Here is a 22157-nt window from a genome sequence, read left to right as displayed (position 1 = left end):
AGAAATATGATTATATTTTTGAATTCTCTGACCTCCTTTCATTTTTTTTTAACAAATATGTTTTGTTTCTGCGGTGGTTTTTGATTTGCATGTGACAAACATCCCCCTCCCAATAAATCTGAAACTACGTGGGTGTTCTTGAATATTTTGTCCGTGGTGATCAATCTGGTAATTTCCTTCGGTTTTAATCTTGACATTTTTGGCGGAGAGAGAGACACTCGTCTAGCTGTGTTGTTTGATCTCTATCCATCCCAGTCAAATCTCCAAAGTGCCCATCACGCTGCTGCATTATTGATTTCCAAACAGCTGTTTAATTCTCTGAAGTGTCTTCTCACTCCAGAATTCCATCCTGTTCGATGGGGGGATACAGTCTGTGTATTTCAATAATGCACATGATGCCACCATAGCGTCTAATGTCCACTATGTCATCAGTGTCTTCTGAGACAATGACCCAACAGTTATGATCCTGTTTGTGACGTCGATGGAAATCATCTAAAATAAGACTTTATCTCGATTCTATGAAAGGACTTTTAACATTTACAACATCTCACTTCAGACTTTCAGACCAATTAGTTCCCTTTTAAAATCTTTTAATGTGATGCTTAAATCAGATTAAAATAAATCAGTTTATTTTTTAAAAGACACTATAAGAGATGGAAACTGACACTGACACGTCCAAAAACTGGTGCTAGAGGGGAACTTAGAGCATCATGGTTCAAAGCTCAGTGCCCCAAATGTCTGTATTTGATGAATTGGACGTGAGAACTTCAAATGTATGTTCCAAAGGACCAATATATAGTCAAGGTTTCCAGTATTTAGTGTTTTATATAGTATTCAAACATTAAATGAGAGAATGTTGAGAAAGTTTGTTGTTTGTTTTGTCACAGTTCCAATAAATATATCGAATCATGCAGTTTAGGTAGTGCAAAATATGTTGGCCTACCTACCTGTCCACCCACTAACCTGTCTACCTACCTACCTGCCTGCCTATCTAACTACCTGTCTTCCTACCTACTTGTCTGCTTACCAACCTGTTTACTTACCTTCCTGTCTAGCTACCTACCTGTTTACTTACCTACCTGTCTACTTACCAACCTTTCTACCTGTCTACTTACCAACCTGTCTACTTACCAACCTGTCTACTTACCTACCTGCCTATCTAACTACCTGTTTTCCAGCCTACTTGTCTACCTACCTATCTGTCTACTTACCAACCTGTCTACTTACCAACCCGTCTACCTACCTACTTCTCTACCTACCTACCTACCTACCTGTCCACTTACCTAACAACTACCTGTTTTCCTACCTACTTGTCTACCTACCTATCTGTCTACTTACCTACCTGTCTTCTTACCAACCTGTCTATTTACCAACCTACCGGTCTGACTACCTACCCTCTACCTACCGACCTGTCTACCTTCCTATCTACCTACATACCTGCCTATCTACCCACCTGTCTAGTTTCTTTTGAAATAAAATGACTGTCCAAATGATGTCTGGTTTCCTGTCATTGGCTGTCATATCTTTCAATTATAACAGCATTTGGAACAGCATCTGGCTGCTATCTGTGGTTCCAACACCAGCAGAACCAGGGACCACAGGTGCAGCAGGACAGGTGGAGGCACCTCTCTCACCTCCACCAGACGAGGATCAGAGCGTTGACACAGATGAAGCCCCTGATACCAGTGTTCAAACAACGGGAGGCACGACTCCAGTTTGCTAAAACCAGCTTCACATATCCTCCCCAATAACGGAGCAAAGTCTCTCTCCCTCTCTCTCTCTCTCTCTCTCTGCCTCCCTCATTCTGTCTCTCTCTATTTTTAGCCGCCCCTGAGATGAGAGACGACCCACCACTGCGGCGGTGGCATGCGTATGTGGGCGATGGTATAGCGAGAGCGAGAAATATTGATAGAAAGAAAGCACAAACAGGGCGACAGAAAGAGACAGGAAACGGGAAAAACATAAGCAAGAGTTTGGAGACTGCTTGGAGATGTTGATGAGTGTGATCCAAGCCAAAGGTGAGACAATGCCAGCTCCCAAATATCAAAGCTACACCTTCACCAGGTGTGTGTTTCCTGTCGGATGGGGGATCACATTATACAGGCATTTTAAAGGAAGATGGAGGAACAGAGGTGGATGTGCTGGAGACAGAGAGAATACAGAGAGGTTTACATTGCGGAGGAGTGTGGACATTGAGTGACAGAGAGAGACACCAGAAGAGACGGTGGATTCTCACGGATAGCAACACGGTTGTCGTTCACTCTGAAATATCTGTAGAGAGCAGCTCCATGAAACACTGAACAACAGGCAGAGCCTTTGTCTTTAAACTGATATGGATTCCCCCCATTCACAAATGAGCACTGTGAGCGTGCTAATTGGGTTAGCAACAACTCAGTATAAACACACTGCGTTAGATAAATAACAAGAACACAAAGACCACTTTCATTCCAACATCATGACTAATGGATGGAACCTCCCTTCAAGCATTGTTAGATTTCTGTCTTTCGACTAAAAGTTGGAAGAGTCTAATTGGGTTCTCGTTATTTTCCACTGAGTGGGCTGAAGATTGATGGCCGTAGGAATTTAAAGCTACGGTTGTTATTTTTGTTTTATTCGTTTCTTTACATCACGACAGAAATCAATACATCAAATGTTCTGACCAATTAAATGGTTGGAGAACCTAAATGCCTGTCTCCATACTTACCTGCCTGCCTACCTGCTAACCTCCACCTTCCTTTTTTCCTAATTGTCTGTCTACCTACCTACATTCTACCTACCTGCCTGTCTACCTACATGTCTATCTGTCTACCTGCTTTTTTACCTACCTACCTGTCTACCTACCTGTCTACCTACCTGTCTGTCTACCTACCTACCTGTCTACCTACCTGTCTACATACCTGTCTGTCAACCTGCGCCCACTCTGCCCGTCACTCATAGCCTACCAGAGTCTCCCACAAGCTGCTATCTTGAGTACCAAAAGCAGCCATATTTGTTTTTTACGTTCATATTGATATTTTGGGGGCGTGGCTTTTGAGGAAGGCCTGAAGGGACGGACTGTCGGCGTTGCAGAAAAGGAGAATTTCTTCATAGTTTTAGTGACGACTGGCTCTAGGGCTGTCTGCTACTTCCAATGGAGAAGAGTTGGATTGGTTTTTAGGTTCAATTATTTAAAAAATCTAGCAAACTCTTGTTGGTTTCTCCAATTATACCGAATCAGTTGAGTATGTCATGGCTTCTTGTGAGTGTGAACACATACTGAAAACATTTCATTAACCTGATGAAAAGAGGAGAGATTGACACAAAATACTGCAGAAATGAAAAGCAAAGAATAAAAGAGAGGGGTGGAAGTTTGAGACCAAAAAGACACAAACAAAGCCCTGCCTCACAGAGGAGAGCTGCAGCCGCCTGTACCTGCTCGTGGTGCTCGATGCCCATGCTGATGGTGTTGATCAGGATGGCGATCATGATGCCTCGGTTGAAGTACTTGCTCTCCACGATCCCCCACAGCTTCAGCGTTATGTCGTGCCACAGCTCCTTGCATCCTTTCCTCGGCCTGCGGCTCCCTTTGCCCTCCTGGCCCTTCTCGTCCTTACTGCCGGACCGAACCCCCTCCCTGTCCGTTTCCTCCACGGCTCCCTCCTCTGCTTCCTCTTTTCCCGAACCGCGAGCCGGTCCTACCCCGTCGGTGAGCGACAGGGCCGCGGCACACTGAGGGCAGCCGTCGGGGGCCACGGGTGAGGCGTGGTCGGGTTTGTTGTGGTGGGGACAGGGTGGACCTGGATGGTGCAGAGAGAAGGTGTCAAACAGGTCAGGGTTGAAAGCATGCATCTGAATACCACTCTATATGTTCACGGTTACACACCGCGCCTCATCTCCGCTCTCCTCTCGCGTCCTCCCCGTCCATTGGCCCTCCTCTCCCTCCCCTCCCCGCCTCCTCGGCCTCGCCCGACGCCCCGGAAGCCGCGGGGTTTCCCCCTCAGGGTGTTGAAGAGGGCGACGGCTTGCCTCCTGGTCTTGCGCAGGATGTGGCAGACGAGCTGGAAGAGCGCCTCGTAGCAGTCGCCCGGCTCGCTGTTCAGCGTGGAGGAGGACGAACAGCGCGCTCGCTGCTCCTGCATCAGCTGGTGCTCCCGCTGCTTGGTCTCTGAGAACTGGGTGGCGATGACCACGAGGCACAGGTTGATCATGAAGAAGGAGCCGATCTGGGAGGAGGACGAGAGGCGTGCATGGGAAGTTTTTTAAGTATTCGATCCAAAAAATGCAAGAATGTGCTACATTTGAAAACACTGGCATGAGATAATGAGAGCTGTTAGCGGTCAGTTTGTGCCAGCTAGTCACACTGAATGAAGAACTCTCAGCACAGATGGCTTAAGGCTAACGGCTACCTCCAGCCTGTTAGCCCACTTGGCTGGACCGAACATAACAGTCCAAACATAACACGTTGTACAATATGGTTGCAAACAAAGCTGCTGAAAACAAGAAGATACTGAGCCGCTAACTGTTGTCTTCTCTCTACACAACCATAGAAACGTTTAGGAACAGCACACAGAGTGGGGCTAACACATCTCCTGTTGTAAACCCATCTCCTCACATGACCTTTCTTTCTTTTTTGATTACGATACACTCCAAAGACTTTTCTCCTTACCAATGAATCTTAACGTACTGTAGCCGAGGCTAGTGCCGGCTCTACACAGCCCTGGTTCAGAGTTAACAGTCCCATGCAGTCTCTCCACAGTGGGGACGTTAGATGACCCACAGATTGGTTGGACATGAAACTCTCCTTGCTTGAAACATTAGAACAAAAGATGAACTGTGTGACAGGTACACCAGGACCCTTGATAAAAAATGTGACGATGTTAGACTGTGTCAAAAAGCAGTTGGTTATAAGTCAACTATGAAAATCCAATCAAAAAGCAAACAAGGACATCTCTATGTCCAACAGCTTCAACACTCTAGATTGATAAATAGCACCACAGGTAAGAGGAAGAATATGTTTTTTAAATAGGGTGAATGTCCATTTAAATTCATTTATGGCCCTGCATGTTTTCAATACATTTCAGTTCTAATTTGCGCCTCTGATTGGCTTATTCTCAACGCTAGTTAAGGCTCATCGGTCTCGTTCTATCAACAGCCATTTGCCAAACCAAATTCAACAGCAAAAATATGATTACTCGGAATATAAATTGAAATAATTACAACTTTCTCTCCAATCTCATTCAGCCCTGTGGGGAAATCAATGCAGTCTATAGAATTCTCATAATTCAAAAATTGATTCTAATTGTTGTTGTGTGACCAATCCATACAGCTGTCATTTTATTTTTTTTAAATAATAACCATCTTCATAATGGAATTAAAGACATTAAAATCCTGTGATAGTCTGGTTTGTACCTTGCTCCCAGCTGTTTTAGCTACTATAGAGATTTAACATATAATCTGTTTGATTCAATGCATAACCCGGGAATAATTAAACACTTTGGTGTCAGGGAAAATGACTGAGCATGGACTTCCTTTGACACCATTAGAAAAGTGAAACTTGGGTGGGACCATAACATCATTATTTCCAGGGCAACAAATGAGTTCAAAATAAAAGGTGGAGCATTGCCCCCAGACGGAGGAGCTATTTATTACATCGTCTTCTGACCACTTCCTCTGAATTCTTTGAACATTTTTTGGTACTACAATAGCAGCAAAATAACAGAATAGACTAAGTGTTGGAGCAGTAGTTTAGCCTGAGTCCCTTTTTTCCAACATAACCCTTATGACACCCTTATCGCTAATAACATCCCTACAAATAGATCCTCTTAAATCCTACACAATGCTCCTTTAAGTATACACAAGAAATATTCATATAGGCTCAAAAAACAGAAGAGGAATAAAATAATCACTTTCTATACCTGTTTAACTCACACACAGATTTGTTTGACTAAAAAACAGATTCAAAGCTCCATTATTAATCAACAACCACCAGGTTTAAGGCCATGTTGAAGTATTTCTATTGCAGCCAATGCTTTAAACCTTTATTCATAATGTTAATATAATAAATTCAAGGTTTGCCATGCTTTGGTATGCTTGATGTTTGAGGCTCAATCTCTGTACAAGAGGAAGCAGGTGGAACAGATATAGAAGCAGAGAGAAAAGGAGAGCGGAGAGAAAAAGGTCAAGGTCACCCAGAGAAGCAGAGCCCATGTGGAAAAAGAGGAGGAGAGAGAACCCGAGGAAGGCAGAGAGGAACTAACGCTCTCCGGGCCGCGATCGATCCTGATCGTGAGTCCTGATAACCTCCTCCAGCTCTGCCTCTGAACCGCCGGGACAAAGAGCGCCGAGCAGCTGGATGAGAAGTGTGTAAAGCTGCTGTAACATTGATCCAAAGCGGAGGATTTGTGGTCGGACTGGCTGGTTTTCATGGTGGCTCTCTGGACTTTAAAAAGGTCCCGGGGACCCGTTCAGAACCCTCGCCGAGCCCATCAAATATTTATACTCACACTCTGCTGGAGCCGCTGAAACACAATTAGAGCGATGTGTGTGTGTGTGTGTGTGTGTGTGTGTGTGTGTGTGTGTGTGTGTGTGTGTGTGTGTGTGTGTGTGTGTGTGTGTGTGTAGCAGCTTTAGTGTTTGAGTGACATAATGTGTGAGAGCCAAGTGTGGATGACAGTGAATGGATGTGTGTGTGTGTGTGTGTGTGTGTGTGTGTGTGTGTGTGTGTGTGTGTGTGTGTGTGTGTGTGTGTGTGTGTGTGTGTGTGTGTGTGTTAGAGTTTGAGGCTGAGCAAAGAAAGGGAGATAAGCTCCATATTTTCCCTCCCAAATATTAAAGCTCCACTGATATATATCTTTTTTTTTGAGGAATCAAGTAATTTGAAAGGCGTTGCATCCAGTGAGAAAACACCAGAGGGAGTTTCAGCAGCTCTTGAAGCCTCTTTTAGCAACAGATATGTGCATTTCAGATGTCTGCATCCATATACATGTACAGGCTGAACAGTTTGCATGATTAGGGGTATGTATAAGACACTTCAGAACCCCCTGTAAAGCCTCAATAGCACTTGCAATTTTCACTAAAATGTCTTCTCAACGTTTAACAGCACAGCAGTTTTCATGATTCAAACTTCCAAACATTTATTCACAAATAAGAACAGTGAGTGTGAGAGAAAACAACCAGCAAGAGCAGGAACAGGTTGCACCAAGCGAGGTTATCTTCACGTCTGATTGTGGACCTAATTGGACCCCCTTTGGACAAATCTGAATGTATTAAAGCAGGACATTGACTTTCCACCTCTGGTTCTGCAGAGTGAAGTCAATGCTTCCTGTCTTAAAGCTGCATTCTCTCTCCTGTCCACCAGGGGGCGACTCCTCTGGTTGTATAGAAGTCTATGAGAAAATGACTCTACTTCTCTCTTGATTTATTCCCTCAGTAAACATTGTAAACATGAGTTTATGGTCTCAATCTCTAGTTTCAAGTCTTCTTCAATACAGCATGATGTTCATTTAGTAAATGATGCTCCATTTAGAGTCAAATGGAATTTGAGTCACTTGAATCACTTAAAATCTTACCACATTAACACTAGTTCTGATATACTGATTTCATAGATGTGTGCTTAAGACATTGAATACATTTGATATTGGTGACTTACTGTTACAAATCAAACTCCAACTGAAAGCAAGTTACAAACCGGACTATCACAAGCCAAGATGGCGACAGCTGTAGTACAAGATGACGAGGACCAAATCGACGATGGGGTGACCCCCGTGACTGCCCCCTCATGTCTTCCACGTTAATACCTGATACAGTGTCAAAAAGGCTTATCACACTGGAACAAAGCAGGTTGAGGGCTGGCGTTTCTGAACGTTTAATTCCTCAGAGTTCTCCTGTCTTGTCTTCTCTACATGATGGTAATCAGTGTACAGCCGCTCTCAAACCCCCCCCATCTTTATCTCCCTTCTTTCATCTGTCTCTCCATCTGTCACACTCTCTCTCATAACTGTTTTCCTCTTATCTTCTCTCTCTCTCTCTTCATCCGACTCTCTTCAATTCAATTGAATTTAACACGCTTAATCTGCATGAATGTTACGTGAGTGAAATTGCCAAAGCGTCTCTCTCTCTGTCTGTCTTTCTTCTATCTCTGCACCGCTCAGTGTCGTGCAGTATTAAAGCAAACATAATTAAAAGTCTCGTCATCTGTCTGCCGCTGAGACGAGTACAAGAGGGGCTACGAGCACAACTTATCACGTGTGAGCAGCGGCGCTTAAATCGCTTTTCCTCCACTAAGTCAGTTTGTGAGACAAGGCTTGAAACTCGCTGCAACAAAGCCGACAGCATCCCGACCAGTGAAATCCTGCTACGATGCTTCTCTCTACTTTTAAGCATGATTAATTAAAACATATTCATCTTCAGATCCAGTGAGGATCTGCTTCCTCATTTGGATAATGTTTCAGGCTTTAGATACTTAGAGGAGAGACTTCAGGGAACATTTTTGTTTCAATTCCAGCAATTAAGTTGATTTTGATCCAGAATCTGAGGGATGGATTTTGTTTGTACTTGCAGAAACGGTTTATAACATTCATAACTGTGTTTTCATTAGTGTATAATCACTAGTTACTAAGACTCCTTGTGTTTTTCCTTAATTTAGAACTACACAGGAATCAGTCCTCTTCATGGAGTCGGCCATGTTGGACCGCCATGTTTCTACGGTGGCCCAGAACGGACAAACCAAACACTGGCTCCAGAGAGAAAGACTTTCATGTTTTTACGTTACCTGAAGGCCACCGTAGTTCTTCAACACTCCTGTGAAACTGCGTTAAAGTTATAGTTATTGTGGCCTCTGAGCGAAGTGAAAAACGTTTAGCATCTCTGGCTCATGCTAACATGCTAACATTTTTAAGTATTTAGGACAAAGAACAGCATTGCAGACTAACTCATTCTATTTATTCTCTCTTTAATTGAATTTTGATATTTTATCCCATCTTATATTTCAATGCATCACATGAATAAAATGTGCCGTACAGTATATATAAAATTCCTTCAAACTAAAGCGTTTATTTTGAAAGGTCGGGGGCTGGAAGGCATAATGTAAACATAGTGTTAAAGCTGAAGTGTGTGTGCTCGGGCCGAGTGAGTCCAGAGGACCTGCTGAGGGACTCGCTCTAATTAATACCATTTCATTTAAGATCAAAGAGAGAGAGAGCAACACGTGGTCGCTTCCTCTCTGCCGTCCTCCAATCCTCTCTCTGATTTCATGCCGACGCTCCACCACCACCACCACCACCACCCTCCTCCTGATTCCTTCTCTCCCATTGATCCATCCCATCCCTCCTCTTCACCCCCCCCCCCCCCACGTCCTTCTTTCCTTCTTCCCTCCATTTTCTCTTCAATTTCATCATCCTTTTTCCCATCTCTTACCCTCCAACAACTCCAACTCCACTCCATATGAATTTCCCTGCTTCCTTTCCTCCCCCCTTCCACTCCTCCTCACTGAGGCTTTTTACATCAAAAGGTCTTCCATTCTACTACGAATCGTCCACAGCAACGTGATCTTGATGCAGGAGATGATGTCCCACAGCAAAGTCTATGAGAAAATGACTCTACTTCTCTCTTGATTTATTCCCTCAGTAAACATTGTAAACATGAGTTTATGGTCTCAATCTCTAGTTTCAAGTCTTCTTCAATACAGCATGATGTTCATTTAGTAAATGATGCTCCATTTAGAGTCAAACAGACCATAAAGCAGGGGATGCTTTAGGGCGGGGCTACACAGTGAGCCATATCCTGCATCATTTCGTCACTCCTCCGCATTCAAATTATGGTAACTTCCATTCATTGGTTGCAAATAAAAACCACAACATAGTGACAGCCGTAATCCAAGATGGCGACAGCGAAATCGCCAAACTCAAGGCTTCATAGCTGCCACAAACCAAGTCGACTTCTTATATACAGTCTATGAGTTTTTGATTTAATGCCTATTTGATGGATAAAAGGCCGGGTCAAGCCTCAGAGGCGGAGTGGTAACTGGATTTGTGTTTCTGTTGGTTTCCGTGTGACTGAGAATAATGAGAAGAGTGGCGAGATGCATGAAAGATGCTCAGTACGCAGCCCATCGGGGAGGGGGAGATAAAATGAAGGAGGAGGGATGTGAGGAGGGAGATAAAAAAAAAAAAGGAATCAAGGGAACAAAGAAGATTAAGGGAAAGAGTGAGACACGGAGGGTGAAGGAGGGGGAGGGTGAGTGTTAGCAGAGTCAAGGATTGATAGATGGCAGGGAAAGATGAGGAAGGTAAGGAGGACAAGGAGGGGAGACTGACAGATTTAAGGAGATAGACGGAGAGTGAAGGTGAGACAGGAGGGGAGGAGGAGAGAGGCAGAGCTCGTGTCGGAATCTGAGAGGCAGGCAATTAAAAGTGTAATAAAAAAAGACAAGACAGCCTCTGGGTTGAGGAAGTAACCGGGACTGGCAGTCACGCTGCATTATGATAACACACACACACACACACACACACACACACACACACACACACACACACACACACACACACACACACACACACACACACACACACACACACACATGCTTAAAAATAAATATACTGAGGGGGGGAACACGCATCAACGCTCGCACACAAAAGACTGCGGCGCACATGCAGACACAGAAGCTATTCCTAGGGTTTAGAATTAAAAAGTGTTTTATCGGAACAAAAGGGGGGGGAATCTTCAGGGAATTCAGCTCAGCTTTAACTATGACACTGACAGCCTTGTGTGTGTGTTTGTGTGTGTCTGGTTGTGTATTTGTTTGTGTGTGTGAGCATGCATGGGTATGCAGGTGGGAGAGAGCGAGAGAGAGAGAGAGAAGATGAGAGAGACGGAGGCGGTGGAACATCTTTTCATTGCAGTCATCTGTAGCTTGGCAACAAAAACAGGAAGTCTAAAAGTGTGTAAGTGTGCAGACTGCAGAAACTAGAACTTCACTGAGTGTGTGTGTGTGTGTGTGTGTGTGTGTGTGTGTGTGTGTGTGTGTGTGTGTGTGTGTGTGTGTGTGTGTGTGTGTGTGTGTGTGTGTGTGAGAGTTGTGTTTTACACCCTGTCTTCCCATGCAACTAAACCACATCCTCAATAATGTTACCAGTGAAACGTTTGTTTGCGGTGGATGTTTAAATACATTATTTCATTGTAAATTTATACAAAACGCAACAACATGACATGGTTATGGTTAGTAAAACTTCATGGTTTGGCATAAAAATAAGTAACAAGTTATTTAAGTAACTAATTTACCGCGGACACAAACAGTGGTCTCCTGGGTGAAAGTCCTGTGTTTGTTTGACTCACCCATCCACCCATGTGTGCTCCCCCTCACTACCATTAAAAACACATTTGTGATATTTCAAAAACAAACTGAATCCAGGAGAAACTAAACTTTTAAACATAAATGTATTGTTTGGGAAGACTAGGCCGGTGTATTAAACCTTTATATCATCAATATATTGATAACAATCAAGTTTAAATTAAAAACTAACAACATTAGTCTACTAAGTTGTCTTTAAACACAGATCTTTCTCGCAGCGTTATGATGACATAGATCACACTTCCTGTGCTGTATGTGTACGAGTGTGACTCACAATAATCAGCAGAATGAAGTAGATGAAGTTGTAGAAGGAGTGAGCATCCATCACGTAGTACATGATCTCCACCCAGCCCTCCAGAGTGATCACCTACAGTCAGGGGGGAAAGGTCACAGTGAATAAAGGCCGAGGGTCGAGACGCTCCTGTCAAAGGAACAGTTAGTCATTTAGGAAATGTACTTATTTCATTTCTGGGTGGGAAAGTGAGACGAGAAGCTATGAAAAACTATAAAATATTAAACTGAAAGAAGTTAAAAGACCTAAAATCAAGGCCGTCTGATTGCTGTTCGGCGTATATGTTGCATAGTTTACCAAAAACTCTCACCTGGAAGATGACAATCCAGGCGTAGGCGATGTTGTCAAAGTTGATGGCTCCCTTGTGGGGGTTTCTGTACCCAGTGTGACACCTGGTGTAGTACTGGTTCCAGTTGACGCAGAGGCCCGCCACGCTGACGCTGCCGTTGGCCATGGGCTCGGGGCTCAGGCCCAGCGACTGGCGGTACAGGGCGTCGTCTTTGTCCAGGCAGCACGTCCTGCCTCCCTCGCGGCGGGCCGGGACGTCGGAGCAGGACATGATGCCGTTGTCGACCAGCAGGGAGCAGATGAAGGGCCGCTCGTCATCCTCGTCAGCCATGTAGTAGGGCCGAGGCAGACTGATGCCCGTGGTGCTGGGGGTGAGACGGGAGAAGGTGGTGAGTATAAATAAAAAGTAGGAGTTATTTGTGTCTCCCATTGAATAAAATGAATCTAAATAAGTAATAAAAGGCAGAAAATGATCAACAAATATCAACACATTAAAGACAAAGCATCACATTTAAGCAAGTTTATCGAAATAAAGAGTTACAATGTGACTTAATATTGCACTTAATGGGCAAAATAATTGTTAGAATCTGAGTTGGCAGCTCTTAAAGCATGTAAATATAATTCTAAACAATGTTTTCTCGCTTTAATTTCATCTTTAGCAAAGTAGCCAGTTCTGTGAAGCCAATGCATTAAACCTGCATTATCTCTAATGTCCATTAGGGGGCGACTAGAGTCAAATAGACCATAAAGCAGGGTATGCTTTAGGGGCGGGGCTACCTTGTGATTGACAGGTCTGTACCACAGCGTTATTAGGTCTGGGAGTTGTCCGTGTTTTCGTCTTACTACTTTAACCCTTTCATTATGTGTTTTCACTTCATGAAAGTGAACATTTTGGTCGCTAAAAACAGTCTTATTCAGCGTTCGGTTGTACATTCCTGTTTTGGTTGCAGAAAGGCAAATATGGCAACCACCAAAAAGCAAGGTGGCAAGGGTCAAAATCCAAGATGGCGTCGGACCATAAACAAAGTGGCGACGTCCAAAGAAAAATATGGCGAATGCCAATAAAAAACAAGCTGCAAAACCAAAAACCAAGATGGCGGCGGCCGAATTCCAAAGAGCAGTCAACTCACAGTGACTCAAACTAAAGGCCACATAAAGGATGTGAGATACTGAACAATGAGGCCAGACAAACTATGAGTGTGCTTGATTAGTAATCAGGTAAATATGGAAATTGATTTCAAGCCTGGCTATAGCAGAGATGATAAATAGAGTTAATGTAATGTGTGTGTGTGTGTGTGTGTGTGTGTGTGTGTGTGTGTGTGTGTGTGTGTGTGTGTGTGTGTGTGTGTGTGTGTGAATTAATGCTAGTTTTCTATGGGGGTACACAATGATTACAGTCGGAGAGATGAGTGGATGAGAAGGGTGGAGGAATAGAGGGACAGATGACTGTAAGTGATGGTAAAATTGAAAAGAAAATGACAGCAGAGACGGAGGAGAATCAGACGTTTCAAGCTGTAAATCTCGAGTTTAGTTGACATAATCTACACGTTTGTTGCTGTCGGTCTGAGAAAGCCGTCTGATTGGCTGCTCAGCCGAGCGCATCTAATGTGCCTTCTTCTTCTTCTTCTTCTTCTTCTTCTTCTTCTTCTTCTTCTTCTTCTTCTTCTTCTTCTTCTTCTTCCACAAACAGACTCACAAATACAGGCTGTCAAACATATTTCAGGCTGTCAAACACCAGAGGAAAGCAGAGCGTTAACAATACAGTCACCTGTTAAATCAAAACCACAGCGGCGTGAAAATGGCTGGTTTGTTTGTTTTGTCTGTGATGTTCTTCGGACTACGTTCTTCTCTCACATCCATACGCAGACCAGAGTGTCAGCTGGAGCTTTTATGGATGACTTTTCTTTATTAAAAGAGTTCCAGTCAGAGTTGCAGTTTTAAACTTTAACATTCAAAGACGTCGGAGGGAGAAGAGAGCAGTGTGATCTCACTTTCATCTTCAGAGTGGGCTGCTGTTTAAAGGGCACACGGGAGGAATGGATACAGATGAATAGCAGACATCGGGTAGCAATTACATCTGACCTGATGATATTTGAGAAGAAGCCAGGTTGTGAGTACTACTCGGAGTACTACATGTTCTTTTTCATCTCTTCCCTGTATTGTGCAGCACTGAGTAGGAGCTATTATAAAGGCCACTGACCTTCTTTTTTTTTTTACGTCAGGTGAGCTGACAGTGTATCTGTACTTTTTTTTACTATCATATCACCAAAGAATTCTAAACTCAAATGTCCAAGAAAATAACAGATCCTGCAGTCAAATACAGGAAATGTTTAAGGAGATTAGCAACTAGAAGAAAGTCGAACATCCATCTGCTCTAGATATTATTTTTTCTCATAAACTGATAAAAGACCAAACCAGAACTAAAAGGAGACTAAATATTGGAGTTTTATTGCTCAACTTGACTCAAAAGTAAAGTTACTGTGACTCTGGATGTGTTAAAGGACGATTGTTGGCTAACAGCTCGAACCAGAACAACTTCTAAAGGCTTGGTGTTCGTCAGCTGGTTGTGGAGTTCTTCTGCCCCAATTTGCCAAAGAAATCAATAAACTGTTCTCTTCCTGTCTTCTTCCTCTTAGTGCTGAAGTTCTGTCCTTAATTGTGAAAAGTGCTGAAGTCTGGTTCTCTCTGTTGGACGAGGCTGTATTTTGTCCGATCACTTTCCATTTGTTTTCCAGTTCTTTACTCCTCAGGGTGCTATTAGGTGATTATCACCCTGACCAGTCTGTTTTCCAGCAGAGCAAAGCTGGTTAAATGCCCCAAACACAAGGCCGAAGCAGCTGGAGAGCGAGATTCAAATCCTGGATGACAAATATGAGCTTTATTTATGGATAAATTAGTATTGAACTACTGTTTTCAGTGATTTACTTGAAATGGAAGTCATTTTATATAGGGCTGTTGTAGTTAAATATTCTTTTCATATATATATGTTTAGGGACAAATAAAGAGCAAATGGAAACTTAAAAACAAGTCAAGGAGGGATATATTTTGAGAAAAAATATTTTTGAGAAAATTCATAGTTGTATATTTATGAGAAAAAAATTGTTTTTTACAAGTGCAAAATTAATAATTGTGCAAAACCTCAGCTGTTTGAATTTCGTAAGGTTAGGATGGGCTCTGAGGCCCTAAACAAGATACATATTTGTGTTTTATTTCTGTTCTTTTGATGAACATAGCATGACATCAGTAGGCGTTGTTCTTTATCCTCGTGTTTGACCTGCAGTACATTTTATTTAGTCAATGGGTGATCAGATGACTCCTAATGTTTCATTTTTTCCCGATGTCTGCTCTGACGGACGGCCTCTGAGCAAGATGAAGGTACCGAAAGACACAAGTTCTTTGTGTGTTCTTTTATAAAAATGAATAAATCACAATATAATCAATATATATTTCCACTCAGCGTCTCCAACCACCATTGTTTAAAGGTGTCGTCTGTGATGTGAAGAGCTTGATCAAACCTTGGAAAAAAATCAAAGCCTTAAATAATAATTATTTTTCAATATAACACTACTTTTAATCTTTTTCTCATTTATTTGGGATTTTATTCAGAGTTTTTTTAAATTATTATTTTCTCGTAAATTCAGATTTTTTTCTTGAAATAATATTTCTTGAAATAATATTTCAAGAAAACAGAGGATACGTTCCCCAGATTCCTAATTATATATTTTATTTAATTAATTTTACCTAAAATGGCCATTTCATGCCATCATGGGTTTCAGTTAGTGGAAACAGTCACAGTGTAGTTTTTAAAAAAAGCTGCTTTTGTGAGATGTATCCAGTTCATGGTTCATTCCAGGTGAGAGACATCAGAAGCTACAAGTGACTATGAATTAATAAAGTTATAATTAAAACTTAAAGACAGAATTTGTGTCATAACCCAGCAGGTTGTGCCTCTGATTTGATATCCAGCTTTCATGAATGAAAAGGAAACATCAAACTATCTCTTCATCTCTCTTCATCTCTGCTGAGCACACCTGTTCTCTCATTTCAGAGACGTGACCTCAGTAAAGTTCTGGTTTCTGTGGCCGTTTCTTTGTTCTGTATTTTTAGAGACCAGTGAACGTCAGAGAAACGTGACGTGTCCGCCCACCTGTTCTTCTCTTCCTCTTCCCGTCCACTAATCGCCCTCCTCTTCACCAGACCGATCCGACACCACAGCCCGGCTCTTTATCAGAACGGACATCAGAACTGTGTGTGTTTTCTCTCTAACGCTGAGCTCATTACATTCACCAGTGGACGGTGTCAAACAGAGCGATGTCATTTCACACCTGACGAGATGTTTGGACTCCTGACATCCAACAGCAGCAGCCAGAGGTTCAGAGGTTCAGAGGTTCTGATTCACAAGCATCAAACACACGGATCAGCTTTGTGGTTTAAAAAACAAAAAATGATTTTTTGTTTTACCAACATTGGATGACATTACTGAATTTTACCCAGTAGGGTCAGGACATCCCATGATTACATCCCCTCTCCGCTTCTCCTCTTTTAAATTGGTTGCCATGGTGACGGCCTCTCATCAGATCATTATTTTCTCTCTGGGCTCCTCTGTGCAGCCAAACCGGTCTAATCAAACGCTTGGCCGAGGATCCGGTCTCAGCGGGCTCACGCTTACCGCAGACCGGATCCCCGTTATTCTCTGAGCTCCGTGTTGTTTTCACACTGGTATTAGCTGTACTCTTAATCAGAGAGATATTTGGGGACAAACAACACCTGCTGAGCTTTTAATTCGGACTCGCTGTTGTCTTTGGCTGCTACCAGGGAAGAGGAGTCATCAGAATTAATCCTGATTGGGAATTTTCTATTTTTTTATTATTATTCTGCATTCTTACGTCTCGAGAGAAACATATTTTTCATATTTTTCTCCCTTGATTATAAAACAGGCTACAAAACAAATTTATTTTAGGAAATAAAACTACAAAAAAAATCATGGTTTGACTACAAATGAGTATGAAATTGAAACAAATAAAAAACGCAAAAAAAGCACGTGGTTGGGTTCAGATAATCCTGATCCTAACCGTGTCCCCATGCCGACTCATTTAAAGCAGATTTTTGTAACGTCAAAAGCAAAACGTAATGCACGACAGAAAACATTTCTCTCAAACGTGATTCACAAACGTAGTTTCTTTTCATGGTAACCTTATCTTAAGAGACTGGGCTGTTTATGGAAATACATTTTGCAATTCAAGGGAATTCCAACAAGTGCTGCTGAACACAACACAACTCAAGTATTGTCTCTATTTTCCCCATTATTGGTACCAAATTACATATTGATTATTAGGATATTAAAGCCACGTTATAGTAAGGTTTACATTGATAAGTGAAATACTCTGGTTGTTGGTGTTGAACGTGTAATATTCCAGGTTTCACTGGGTTTATTGGTTGTATTGGTTTTACTGTTTGTTTTTTATTGGTTTTATTTGTCTATTGGTTTGGTTGGTTTTATTGTTGAATGTATGAACATTGATTTTCTTTTTTATGTGTTTCAATACAAGAATGATTGTAAGGACTCCTAGAAAAGTTTCCCTAAGAAGATAATAAAGTAAATCTCATCTTTAGATAATAATAGTTTCTGCTGCAAAAATCCTCATAAGTCATTTATAATAATGCACTTAAAAATGTGTAAAAACTAGCCTCTTCAAAGTGCAGTTTTGCCATAAAAAGCCTAAATCTTCAGCCCTAACGTCACATCATAACGCTTCTTGTTTATCTCACAGAGTGTGAGGCTGTAAACAGAACCAGCTGTGTGAAATCACCAAAAGATGCACAATTTCATACACAGAAGATGAAGGTTATCAACATCTGACTGGCAGCTGTTACTTCTGCTGCTGTGCACAAACAGATGAAGTCTTAGAGACAAAAACACCCGAACAGCAGAGAATGAATCTGTAAATGAACAACAGTGTCGGCACTCCTCTGGTTTTTTGAGGTGACATGACAGAGGAGAAATTGAATTTCTGACACTCAAAACCACTGAGACGCAGAATAATACGTTATGGAAAAACCAACGCAACTATAACCCTCTCATACACAGACACATTTCACCCCCAAAGAAAGGGAAAGAAGATGTAGAAAAACAAAAATATTTCTTAACAAAAACATGAATTCTGACTTTTTTTTTTAAAATCTGCATCATCATATAGTGATTTTGGCATCACTTTTAACCCTTTATTGCAATTAAATCCCAGCAAAATAGTTTATTTCGGGTTCATACAGCTGTAGTAAAACAGCCCACTTGTAACTAGACACAGAGAATACTCCTCTAAGTTGATGTTTTGAACCCAGACGAGAAAGCGTTTAGTTTTCCGAGATATCTGAGACTTCCATAACATGTACAAAGCAGAAATATTGGTGATTTCAGCCATTATTGAATTGAAAATTGACTTTGCGTTTGACGTGATCACAGCATAAAGCTAGAATTTCCTCCACGGCCCAAATAAGCATCATGCTAATGTGTGTGTTTTAGAAAAAGTGTACCAACGAAGGGATGTGTGACAGTGTGAGTCACCACATACACAATGGCTTTGTATGATGAAGAGTTAAGCCAATGGAAAACAGCAGTGGAAAACAAATAAGTTGTTTCCTCGGAGGAACACAGTGAAACAGGTCAACGGGTCCAAATGGTTTTTCTCAAATGAGACAACAGTTAAACTAAGCAGGAAAATGTTTTCTTCCCACGGCACAGCTGGAGTCCCGGTTCCCCCTGGAGAGAGTGAAGCTTCAGGGACGCTGAGGCAGCAGAGTCGTTTAAGAGAAAAGTGACTCTGATGTAAACTGAACAGTGGACCTGGTGACATTGGTGCCGCTGATAAACATCCTGTTTCCTGGAATCTTGGGAAGCAGAAAATATATATAGTCCTCTTTCCCTCAGGGTCAACAAACAAAAATAAAACATCCAACATATCTGGAGAAAGGATTGTTGATATTAGACCTGATCCATACCGTACATGGCAATATCAAAATATTGCAATAGTTGCTCACAAAGTTGTGTGTTTTTGTTTTCCCTCATATTGCTTTCTTTCTTGCTCCTGTTTTTCTTTTTTCTTTCCATTTACAAAACTAGTTTTTTTTGGGACTACATGTTTATTAGAGACTGCAACCTCTAGTTCTGAAGAGCTAAAGTGTCTTAAAGCTGCATTCTCTCTGCTGTCCACCAGGGGGCGACTCCTCTGGTTGTATAGAAGTCTATGAGAAAATGACTCTACTTCTCTCTTGATTTATTCCCTCAGTAAACATTGTAAACATGAGTTTATGGTCTCAATCTCTAGTTTCAAGTCTTCTTCAATACAGCATGATGTTCATTTAGTAAATGATGCTCCATTTAGAGTCAAACAGACCATAAAGCAGGGGATGCTTTAGGGCGGGGCTTACTGTGATTGACAGGTCAACACCAGAGACGTATACAGCGTCTCTATGTCACTACTCCTCCATCCTAATATGGTCACTTCCTGTTCACTGTTTGCAAAAAGTCCTTCAAGCTTCTTGCAACTATTCTAACATCTTTTTTTGTAATTTGACAGAGTGTAGCGGAGGTTATGAATGGGGGGGTTGGAAGAAAAAGAGTGTAGTTTTTTTAATTAAGTGGCAGAATTGACTCGGAGATAATGACATTTGCTTTGTGCAAAATTTTGGTTTGCAATCAGCCTCATTATGTTAGAAAGAGAGAGAGAGAGAGAGAGAGAGAGAGAGAGAGAGAGAGAGAGAGAGAGAGAGAAAGAGAGAGAGAGAGAGAGAGACTTCATCTTTCTCTATGGTAATATCAGTAAACTGAGAGGATGGTGTAATTAATCTTCTAGAGTCAGATTGAGGAGGAGGAGGCGATGAAAGTAGAGGTGACACACATTTATGTGAAAGCACAGTGTGTTTTAATGTGTGTGCACTAGATACACACTTACACCATTACACAAACTGACACTTTAAGACGGAGACACATGAAGAAACCAATAGTGGGAGAAACCGACGGACCAACATGTCACGGGTCCTAAAGCTTCACAATGTCTCTGACACACACTGACATTGACACACACATAGAAACACAGATCCATGACGGGGGGGGGCACTCACAGTGAGAAGTTCTCCTTCGGGTAGCAGCGGTTCCTCAGAAGCCCCGCCCACAGCTGCACGCCGATGATGCCGAAGATGAAGAAGACGAAGAAGCAGAGGAGGAGGACGTTTCCCAGCATGGGCAGAGTGTCCAGCAGCAGGTTGACCAGGATACGCATGCCTGAGGAGACAAACACAAGAAGATGTCGATGTCATCGTCCATCTGGAGCTTTAACGTCTTTCTTGTTGGGTCAAAAGTGAGTCAAGCATCACCTACAGAAATGACACCTTTCATTTACTGCAGAACAATGGCGTAAAACCTGAGTTTTGTCAGGTTAAATGTTTGGACAAACTTTTTTATTCCCATTTATTTGATTTCTTCCTGCCAGGAGAGTATGTTTTTGGTTATTTGTGAGTGCATCTCTTTGTCTGTCCAGGGCTAATTTATCAGCGCAATTTTGCCGTCGCCATCTTGGATTACGTCCGTCGCCATGTTGTTCTTTTTGCAACCAGTGAACAGGAAGTGACCATATTTGGACTGAGGAGGAGTGACGTAGAGACGCCATATAGGTCTCTGGTCTCGACCAATCAGTGTGTAGCCCCGCCCTAAAGCATCCCCTGCTTTATGGTCTGTTTGACTCTAAATGGAGCATCATTTACTAAATGAACATCATGCTGTATTGAAGAAGACTTGAAACTAGAGATTGAGACCATAAACTCATGTTTACAATGTTTACTGAGGGAATAAATCAAGAGAGAAGTAGAGTCATTTTCTCATAGACTTCTATACAAGAGGTGTGGAGCAGCTGCAGATTGTCTTTCTATAAATAATGGTAGAAATACACAAAAACAAATACATATGTGTGTTTATAATGTGTTCACTCGTACACAGAAACACTCTCAAATTCTGAATCTTTCCATCTAAATACCTCTCTCCCTCTCTCTCTCTCCCTCTCTCTCCCTCCCACTCTCTTAAACACACTGCGCCGGCATTTCCATATAAGCCTCTGTATTATCATAATTAGCTAATCAATCGCTAATCTCCACGCTAATTGTGATCCCATGGCCCATTAGGTCGGCTCTGATCTGTGTGAGGGAACGACAGCAGGGGTTAACTTCTATCTGTAAAATAGACGGAGGATTGATTGAGCATTTAGCCGACTAATCAAGAGTAAACGGGAAAACATTGTGATGATCTGAGATGATTCAGTCTGAAGAAGCTGTGGAGCCTTGAACAATGATGAAAAAAAAAAATACAGGCCTAATTTAAATGTTGTGATTTTTTTCTGCAGGAAAAATAAAGAATCCAACTTCTCGTGATGGATTCAACTTTCTACTTTTATATCTCCTTGTGTTATACAGGGGTCAATATAAACATTTTGGGGGGGTTGATCTGAAATCTACTTGCCCAAAAGTCAATTTTTACTTGCCCCTTTACACATTTTAGCAGATAAGAAATAACAACAAAGACCAAAGTTTATAGTCATGTAGTCAGTTTCATATTTCAATTTTTAAGTTATTTCTTATACCTGCACTTTCTTTATTGTTTACTGTTACGCACCAATAGATCACCTCGCCAGATCCCTTGTATCAGTGACGTACTTGGCAATAAACTGCTTCTGATTCTGATTCTGAAATCTTTATTTAATTATCTGCTAACATTAACGGACTAAACTCCTGCTTCCAGGAAAAGACTAAGTGCTCTCTCATGCTTTGGCTCATGAACTTTGTCTTTGGCCCAAACCCTACTGAGCACATGCATCGCCAAACAGAGACGAGAGGGACGCACGATGGCTCACTTATCACCTCCGAAAAACACCAACACCGTGTGAGTGAGATTCTAGATTTACTAGCCCAGTGTGACATTTCACTTGCCACCTGCGAGCAGGCAGTCCTTGTTGCTGTTATGCTCTTCAGCACTGCAGGAGGCGGCCAATCACAACTGTAAATGTTCACTTCTCTTGACAATTGAAATCCCAATTTAAAAGGCAGAGATTTCATTTTTTGGGGGGAAATACATATAAGATATCCTTCCTCTCTCATCCTGTTTTGTAGAAACACAGACAGACATCCACGTGACCTTTAGTGAACAGTTTTACAGTAATTAGTGGGATTTTTTGCTTTAACTACACGTTTAAAACGTAATTTAAATCA

The 22157-nt window shown here is 42.0% G+C and overlaps 1 protein-coding gene across 1 annotated transcript in view; it reads right to left on the bottom strand.

The window, feature by feature from the left end:
* LOC129095295 (voltage-dependent T-type calcium channel subunit alpha-1I-like) overlaps positions 1–22157 on the bottom strand; it is a 151667-nt gene that overhangs the window by 73077 nt on the left and 56433 nt on the right. Inside the window, exons 5-9 of the mRNA XM_054603689.1 lie at positions 20025–20184; positions 11929–12271; positions 11601–11693; positions 3863–4202; positions 3412–3776 (exon numbers count right to left, since the gene is read on the bottom strand). Of these exons, the coding sequence (XP_054459664.1) occupies positions 3412–3776; positions 3863–4202; positions 11601–11693; positions 11929–12271; positions 20025–20184 (1301 nt within the window). The remainder of the gene's footprint in view (positions 1–3411; positions 3777–3862; positions 4203–11600; positions 11694–11928; positions 12272–20024; positions 20185–22157) is intronic.

The sequence above is a fragment of the Anoplopoma fimbria genome, chromosome 9 (assembly GCF_027596085.1).
Source record: "Anoplopoma fimbria isolate UVic2021 breed Golden Eagle Sablefish chromosome 9, Afim_UVic_2022, whole genome shotgun sequence".
Lineage (NCBI taxonomy): Eukaryota > Metazoa > Chordata > Actinopteri > Perciformes > Anoplopomatidae > Anoplopoma > Anoplopoma fimbria.
This window is presented reverse-complemented; position numbering and strand designations above follow the sequence as displayed.